The 9,394-nt window shown below is 37.5% G+C and overlaps 1 protein-coding gene across 1 annotated transcript; it reads left to right on the top strand.

The window, feature by feature from the left end:
* The first annotated feature begins 514 nt into the window (after positions 1-514).
* Positions 515-5,963, top strand: LOC149956138 (uncharacterized). Its single transcript, XM_090166777.1, has 6 exons — positions 515-870; positions 951-1,521; positions 1,572-2,007; positions 2,084-2,496; positions 2,703-3,026; positions 5,790-5,963. The coding sequence occupies exons 1-6, from the start codon at positions 515-517 to the stop codon at positions 5,961-5,963; spliced, it is 2,274 nt and encodes a 757-aa protein (XP_090022903.1).
* Positions 5,964-9,394: the final 3,431 nt, after the last annotated feature.

Genomic DNA, 9,394 nt, shown 5'->3' with positions numbered 1-9,394 from the left:
TAAAAACAACGTATTTAAAAGCACTATAAAAACTTTAATTTTTAAAAACAAAAATCGACTCAACCAGTTTCGGCGTTGCGTCTTACGCTGCCATTATCAGGAGTGGTATTTATATAATTATATATTCATCATTGCAATAAAGTAGTTATATCCATATACGTAAAGGCTCATTCCGTAATATACAAGAACCAATACACAAAAATGACGACGGGGTTAAAGGAAACAAGTTTTTCCACGGAAGAGGTGTATAGTTGCAATAACAAAACATCAAGGAAGGTAACAAGGCATTGGATAATCAAGCGAGAGATAGGCTTTGGCTTAGGTGACAGGCAACGTAACGAAACGTCGAGAAGAAAAGGACGCCATTTTCGATTATTCTAGAAGAAATTCACTGCGCAGATCCGCAACTCGTAAGCCTCGCCGCAACGCCATATTGCTTTTTCAAGCTCAGAATTTAAGCCTAACCAACCTGATATCATGCCAACTTACGGACATATAGATAAATATAACTCACATGAAGAATCATGGATATCATATACGGAACGGATTTATTGCAAATGAAATAGATAAACCAGGTAGAAGAAAAGCGATCCTACTATCTTGTGTTGGAGCAGAGACATATGGAATTTTAAGGAATACTCTCTTGCCAGAAAAACCTATCGATAAGACTTTTGATGAATTAGTAGAGATACTGAAGAAACGTTTTAACCCTGTACCATCAGAAGCAGCTCAGAGACTCAAGTTTCGAAACAGACAACGTCAAGCCAATGAAACATTAACCATCTATGTTGCAGAACTACGGAAGTTATCTGAATATTGCAATTACGGAACAGAATTAGACAACATGATAAGAGACACGTGTCGTTGCCGGTATCCAGGATGAACGTACTCAGATCCGATTACTGGATGAAGAAGCATTAACGCTCGACAAAGCATTAACCATAGCTCAGGCAATGGAAGCTGCAACAAGGGATTCTAGAGAAACGAATGCAGCTAATGGTGGAGGAAATAACAAAGAGAACATTAATAAGATTTATGGCCGATCGCATACCTATAGAAATAGGCAAACGAGATCGCATCACGATAGGAATGAGATTCCACAGCCACGTACAAATAGATTTCAACAGCGGAATTCAGCAGAGAACAATCAGTGTAACAGATGTAATAATACTGATCACGGTTCATCTGCATGTCCATACTTGCAATCCACATTGTCAAAAGAAAAGACATTTAGAACGTGCTTGCTTTCAAAAAGGAAACTCTAATGCTGGACGAGCAAGATCTCGAAGTACCAGACATCGTGGTTACCAAAGAAGAGCAACGCAGCGAGGAGGCAATAGTCACGCTAGCACTCATTACATGGCACCGAGTGAAGACATTGTGTCTGATTACCAATTGTACCATATTATTACAGACAAGACAATTCCTATGGTGGAAGACTCAGTAGAGGAAGAAAATTGGGATAACAATAATGCCAATATCCGTCAAACTCAAGCATTTACTGACGAACACCATGAAAGAGTGAATGTAGTCGTACGAGTAAAGTTAATGGAAGAGACATTGAATTCGAGATGGATTCCGGAACGGCTTTCACGTTCATCTCAGAACAGTTTGCCACGACAATACCAAACCTAAAAGAACTAGAAGACTTTCACATCACTCTAGGAGATTTTCATGGGAAGACCTTACAAGTTAAAGGGCGAACCACTGTCACGGCACAATATGAAGGTAGATCAGCTGAGTTACCGTTGGTCATATATCAAGACAATGGTCCGACCTTGTGTGGACGGAAATGGATTCAAACATTGAAGATATATCCTAAATGGGTGTTGAAGGATAGACCCCACCTCAAGACAGTTGCACACTTAGATAGCGCAAACACAACCTTGACGGCAATACTAGAGAAGAATGAAGCAGTGTTCTCTAGTGGTTCTGGAAAATTATTGGGTTACAGAGTACATTTGTACAGGAAGAAAAATAGTCAACCAGTATTTTGTAGAGCTCGAAGTATGCCATTTGCAATGAAGACTAAAGTTGAAGCGATTAGAGGAGGAAGGACTTATAACTAGTATTCCTCACTCAGAATTTGCCGCACTAATAGTGACAGTCATGAAGACTGATGGGACTGTTAGACTATGTGGAGACTTTTCGATAACAGCGAATCCAAATATTGACATTGAACAATACCCTATGCCCAAACCTGAAGCCATATTTTCAAATTTAGCCGGCTGCAAAGTCTTCAGTAGACTGGACATGAAAGAAGCTTATAGCCAGCTCGAATTGGATGATGTATCCAAAGAATTGGTAGTAATTAATACCTCAAAAGGGTGGTTTCGAAACAATCGCCTACCGTATGGAGTAGCCTCCGCATCCGCCGCTTTCCAACGTGCCATGGAAACGTTGCTTCAATTAGGATTCAACAGGGTATCCCCTTTTCAAGACGACATCTTGTTGGGAGGTGTTGATGAACAAGATAACCCAAATAAATTGGAAGCCGTGCTTGAACGATTTAGAAAGGGTGGACTCAAACTACGTAAAGAAAAATGCGCTTTTCTGCGAAATTGATTAGATTTCCTGGGTTATCGGCTGGATGAGTATGGGTTGCACCCACAGGAAGCTAAAACGAAGGCCGTCAGAGACGCACTACAACCAAATAACGTAGAAGTACTCAGATCAATTTTAGGGCTCGTAAATTACTATAGAAAGTTATTCCCCATTGTGCTCAACTACTGTCACCATTCTACGAACTTGTACGCAAAGACGCCAAGTGGTATTGGAGAAAGGAGCAAAAAGAAGCATTTGAAGGAGCTAAGAAAGCCCTAGTTTCATCAAATCTTCTCATTCATTATAATCCAGAATTGGACTTATACCTTGCATGCGACGCGTCTCCAAAAGGCGTCGGTGCAGTCCTCTCACAAATAATTGATGGTCAAGAAAAACCTGTGGCATACACAAGTCGATCCTTGATGCCAGCAGAACTTAACTACGCTCAAGTGGAAAAGGAAGCCCTTGCCATTAGTTTTAGAGTGATAAGATTCCGTGACTATCTACTTGGAAGAAAGTTTATATTATTGACTGATCATCAGCCATTGATCACTATATTCTCACAGTCAAAGCTAATACCTCAGGGCTTTTTTATATTATTTGATATTAACTTGAAATAATCACTTTTTTCAAGTTAATATCAAATAATCTAAAAAAGCCCTTTATTTATGGTTTACCAAAAGTGCATAAGCCTAATATTCCGTTACGTCCCATTGTGTCTTCGAGATACAGTGCGACATATAGTCTTGCTCGTAAACTAGTCAATGTGATTTCACCCTTAGTAGGAAAAACTGATCATCATATTATAAACTCTTATGATTTAGTGGAAAAAATTAGGCCGATAGTGCTAGAAAAATTTGACCAAATATTAAGTCTGGATGTTGTCAGTCTTTTTACAAATGTCCCAATTAGTGGTGTTATGGATGTTCTAAGAAAGAAACTTCGGTTAGATAGTACCCTAAACCAACGTACGTCGCTATCGGTCGATTCCATTGTTGACATGGCTTCACTTTGTATTGATAATACTATTTTACTTATGATAACAAGATTTACACCCAGACCAGAGGTATGGCCATGGGAAACCCACTCTCACCAATTTTAGCTAATATTTATATGGAATTTCTAGAGGAAAAAATATTTAATGACGTAAGAAATTGTAGACATATCAAAAAGTGGTTTCGGTATGTTGATGATATTTTTGTGATTTTTAAAAACAATAGGGGGGATTTAGATTTTTTATTAGAATATGTAAATTCATTAGATCAATTTATTCAGTTTACTTTAGAGAATGAAAGTTAGGTTGGAAAACTCCCGTTTCTTGATATCTTAGTTCATCGACTGGGTAACCATTTCCAGCTTTCCCTGTACCAGAAACCCACTCATAGCGATAGGTTTATACACTTTGATTCGCATCACCCGAAACAGACAAAAATGGGGGTGGTAAAGTCTTTGAAACATAGAATCGAATCCATATCGGATTCACCTGTTTGCGATAAGATCGTTATAAGGGAACAGCTATTGCAATCGGGGTACCCCCAAAAAGTAGTAGATGGTGTTTTTCAAGAAAATATGATTAGAAACCAAAGTAGTAAAATAGATCAAAATAGGCCTAGGTTGGTCTTACCATACTTCAAGGATACGAGTGAAAAGGTGTCTCGGTTACTGAAAAAATTCGATGAAAAAACAATTCGATGTTAATCTAATAAATAAAGGGGGCCGAAATTTGAAAATAATTTTTAATAAAACACGGACATCAGATATCAAGGACCGGGATATTTTGGATACTAGAGCTGCCGTCTATAATGTAAATTGCAAGTGTGGTGTACACTATATTGGTGAAACCAAACGCCCTCTGCGCAAGAGATTTTATGGACATAAGGACAGTATAAAAAGAGGGGATATTGAAAATGGTCTGGCAGTCCATATTTGGTCATCAAATAAGGACTGTGTAGTTAATTTTGATGAACCGGATGTATTATATAGGGAAGGTAATATTTTTAAACGTAAGTTTGCCGAGGCTTTGTTTATTAATAATACAAAAAATAAATTGATGAATTTAAATAATGGGTATGAACATGCCAAAAATTGGGATGTGATAGATAAAAAATATTTAAAAAAATAATTATTGGTTGTTTGTCAGGATTTTGTTTTGTATAATGTATTTTTTATTTTTTTGAATTCTGGTTGTATATATATATAGAGTTGTTAAAGTGTTGGTTGCACGAAAAATCGATAGTAATAAAAACGAATGAATGCGGGCTTGTTTTGAAGCCTAAGACGTTCTCTTTCCAAAAATGTCATTGTCGAAACAAATTTCCAAGCCTAAGTGTATTAACTTTGAGTCCGAAACTGACCTTTTTCGCTCCCCAAAATCCTGAAATTTTCGGCGAAATTTTCTCCTCCGTAGCACGAGCAATTTGGGGCAAATCAAAGCTGTAGTTTTATTCCTAAAATAGAAGGAACTGAAGTGGAGGGATTCTGTTTACTTGTAGAAGTTTTCAAACCAGAGGTTTTTAATCATAATATTAGGCTTATTATCGAAATATTTTTTTTTACGCACGCGCTACGCGGCACGCGCGACCCGACGTTTTAAGAAGAACAAGGAGCCTTCGGTTTCATATCGGTTTTCTACTACGTAGGCTTGTGTATGCCTATTTCAATTACTACTGCGTAGGACTTTTTCCTGGGTGTTAAATCAACCCGCTTTTAATCCCAGATGTAAAGAAATGTATTACAGACAATTAGCCAATGATACGCTTCGCATTTTCTGACGTCATGGGTGCCGAGAAGTCTGGAAATTCGCCGAAAAACTCGATTTCCACCATTTCGACTTCTTTTTATAATAATTCAAAGACCACTTAACCGATTTTGATGAAATTTTCTGTACTTGCTATAAAATGTTTGCTCTTTCTAATGAACCATTAATTAGCCATAGCTAAAATTTCGTGCAACCAACACTTTAACTATGATTTAAATTTCACTCTGACGAAGACCCGCGGGTCGAAAGCTCAGTTGTTTTCGGTAATATTGTGAGCTCTTTACACCCCAATTAGTGATTAAATAATATTGTTATAATACAAAATCCATGCGTGTCTCTCTGTTAATAGTAAAAACCAAATTTAGTTAACAATTTCCATGGATAGTTATAAATCTTTTAATATTTATATAAGAAAATGTTTAAAATGTCCAAATGAAATGAAAAAATCCTTGATGCTGCGGTTATGATTAGTAATAAAATGATCAAGAATGTCACCACAACAAAGATAACAAGTGAACAACAGCAGCAAGACCAAGAATTAGAAGTAGACGTGTCTTATGTGTCAGAGCCAGGGCCAAGTTCCACTTGTTCAATAGCTTCAAGTACAAGTAGTAATAATACTAGTCAAAAGACTCCAAGACCTTCTAGTTCATTAACTTAATCTTCGCATGTCGGCAGAGGAGGACTGCTATCCTTTGTTGACCACATGGACTTTCAGTCGAATGTAAGTAAACCTAGTAAAACTAATAGTCAGGACCTAGTGCTAGTGGCCTACGGCCTACGTAAGTTAATAATTTTAAATTACAGTGATAAATGCGATTTCTGTTCCGGGAAAATTTAAACCAAAGTCTTGCACAAGCAATCTACGTTAGTGGCTCACCACTGTCAATGGTTGAACATCCTTTGTGGATAGAATATTTCAAGAAAATTCGGCCATCTTACACACTACCTTCAAGGTATCGTGTATCTTCAACATACCTTGACTCTCAATATGCAAAAATGCAAGCTGATGTAGCAAGTCAGTTGCAAGATTCCAAAAACTTGCATTTGCAGTGTGATGGATGGAGTAATATTAGAAATGAGTCGATTATAAATTTTGTAGTTTCAAAAGCAGAGCCACATTTGTTGATTTTGTTACGACAAAAGAGAGAAAACATAACGCGGCATACTTGGCTGAGTTGATAATCAAACAGGGCCGGACTTAGAGATCCTGGGCCCATAGGCAGATAAGGAGATTGGGCCCCCTTTTCACGCGCTGCATTTACTCTTATCCCTGGAACTAGGCTGTGCCTGAATTTCCCCTGATTCAGCGTAGAAGTCTGAGCTCTACGGTTATATTACTTAATAAAAGCTCTTTATAATCGTCGACCAAATATGCGATAATTATGCAACATTTCGATTTAAGGCTGCGTCCGTAAACTGCCAGGAAGAAATTTTGGTAATTTTAAAACAAAATCTTCTACCTAGGAATTTCTCCAATATAAATTACGATTGATATTATATATGTATATATATATATATATAGTTAGTGTAGGGAGCTGTTGGCTCGCGTGGCATGAAGGGCTTGCCACCACCCTCCTACGCATTGTAACCCGGCCAAATGTTACTTGATCACGCACAAGCAACATTGCTTATGTGGTCGAAGGTGGTGCCTTTGGTATTAGCTCTAAATATATATATATATATATATATATATATATATATATATTTAGAGCTAATATATATATATATATATATATATATATATATATATATATATATTTAGAGCTAATACCACATTGCTTATGTGGTCGAAGGTGGTGCCTTTGGTATTAGCTCTAAATATATATATATATATATATAAATATATATATATATATTTAGAGCTAATACCCAAGGCACCACCTTCGACCACATAAGCAATGTTGCTTGTGCGTGGTCAAGTAACAGGTGGCCGGGTTACAATGCGTAGGAGGGTGGTGGCAAGCCCTTCATGCCACGCGAGCCAACAGCTCCCTACACTAACTATTACCGTTAACCTCAGCAAGTTTTTATGGGGAAACCGAAGATCTCGGTGGAAAACCCCTTTAACCAGTGGGAAGAGAACTTTCAAACTCGACGCAGTAATTACGGTCATTGGAGGGGCCCCTCAAAGGATGGGCCCCTAGGCCACGGCCTAGGTTGGCCTAGGCGGAAATACGGTCTTCAAAACCTTTTGGTTATAATTGAAGACAACGCTGCCAACATGCGAGCTGCTTTTAACTTAGTCAAGGACAAATTGCCATCGATCGTTCCCCCTTGGATGTCTCATCTTTTACACCTTCTATGTGGAGACATTTTACTATGTGTGACAGTCAAAACATTCATGGCTGCTGTTGTTGAATAGCCATATTTTGAAAGCGATCTTCGACCGCCTTCAATTGAAAAAAAACGTTCAAAGACAGGGTTGCTCTTAAATTACCTGGTCAAACCAGGTGGGGAAGCCACCTATTCTGTTTACAGAGTTTGTGATCAAATAAATCTGTACTGTAGAAACTAGCAGTTAGTGAGGAAGCGACTATCACCTGTGAAGACTGCTTGATGACTGTGTTTTTGGGTTCGTGTTGAAAGATGATAAATATCTTGACCCCAAAAATATTGTTGATAACTAAGATCGAGTCAAACACTCCTCTGATCCACAAAGTGTACACTAAATTTAACGAGTTACAAACAACTTTAATAGAACAGATTCCTGTATCCCATCTTAAAAAGCCGAGGAGAAGAAGATACTTTCGAAATTTGAGAAACGGAAAGAATTTGGCTTAGGCAAAATTCATTTGGTTGCCGATCTGTTAAATCCTGCTGCACAAGGTTGCAAATTGAAGCTAGAAGAACTACCGTATGCAATAAGTTTTATCTGTGAAGTTGGTGACCATTTGGACTTGAAATCTGTAGACCTTCGTAAAGATATAGCAGATTACCGAGATAAAGAGGGAATTTGGCAACGACCTTTCATTTGGGAAGGTGTATCTGGAAATCAGATCAGTCCAATATTGTGGTGCAGAAGATTGATTGGGATTTGTTTGTTGGCTGACGTGGCAGTAAGGATCCTTGGGGCACCTGTTACATCAGCTACCACAGAAAGGACCCTTAGTTTAGCTGGATCCATAACAAGAAGATAAATAGATTAACAACAGAGGGAGCAGCCAAAATTACCTATTTCTCTCATAACTGGAATCTACTCAACCGTCACAATGGTACCAAAAATCGAAATTAGAAGAAACAGAAAAATAATTCGTCATCAGATTGAGAACCCAACGAAGATGACAACATGGAGGCTTCATCTACAACGATGACTTAATAGATATTAGAGGGCCTCAGGGCCAGCCAGAGCCTGAACTAGTATCAAGCGACGAAAATGATTAAATAATATGGAATTTAGATCAATAATAAGTTCAATTGTTCTCTCATATGAAAAACAAAAAAATAAAGTTTAATATGACTCATGCGCATAGATTGACTTGTTAGACTCGTTTGAGTTTTTTTAATTACGAAAAACAAACAATTTCATAATTGTTTTATAAATACCAGAGTATTTTTTAGATATTTGTATTTACCCGGTAAGTACCCAAGGTATTGTTATTGAGAGGGGGCGGGGAGGCATAATTGCCCACCCATGCACTTCGACCCTAGGTCCATTGTAAATACCTGGCTATTTTACATCACTATTATCACCGTAAAAATGTCCATTAATAAATTATTTGTTTTAGAAAAAATTATTCTAAATTGAAATCAAAGTAAAAACAGTGACGTAGAAGTCCGCTTTTACATCCGTTTCTCCCATAAATAAGCCTAAAAACCATGATTTTCAAAAATTAAGCAATAACGAATGTAGACGAAATCTTTGATTTTCAATATAATTTTACATTTTAATAGTTCTTGGCGAACTTCAATACAAAATCCGTAAGTTGCGAAATTCTTTGGGTTCACGCTAAAGAGATAATTTTAGCCAAATCGTGAACCCGACATTGCCAACTCTTCCTCCGAGAAGCCTGCAACGACGTCCACATTTTTTACTTTCCATTTCATTTGATATACCATGTATTAGTTACTATATTTTGTTTGACTTTTATT

Source organism: Leiobunum rupestre, chromosome 2 (genome assembly GCF_980474605.1).
Source record: "Leiobunum rupestre chromosome 2, qqLeiRupe1.1.hap1, whole genome shotgun sequence".
Lineage (NCBI taxonomy): Eukaryota > Metazoa > Arthropoda > Arachnida > Opiliones > Sclerosomatidae > Leiobunum > Leiobunum rupestre.
Note: the sequence above shows the minus strand (reverse complement) of the source record. Positions and strands in the feature narration are given on the sequence as shown.

Bases quoted from the DNA above. Each gene is read 5' to 3' on its own strand.
- LOC149956138 (XM_090166777.1), top strand. From the start codon at position 515: ATGAAGAATCATGGATATCATATACGGAACGGATTTATTGCAAATGAA. The intron at 2,008-2,083 runs GTATGCCATTTG...TTCCTCACTCAG, and splicing joins AGTATTTTGTAGAGCTCGAA to AATTTGCCGCACTAATAGTG. The intron at 2,497-2,702 runs GTGCTTGAACGA...AAATTACTATAG, and splicing joins ACCCAAATAAATTGGAAGCC to AAAGTTATTCCCCATTGTGC.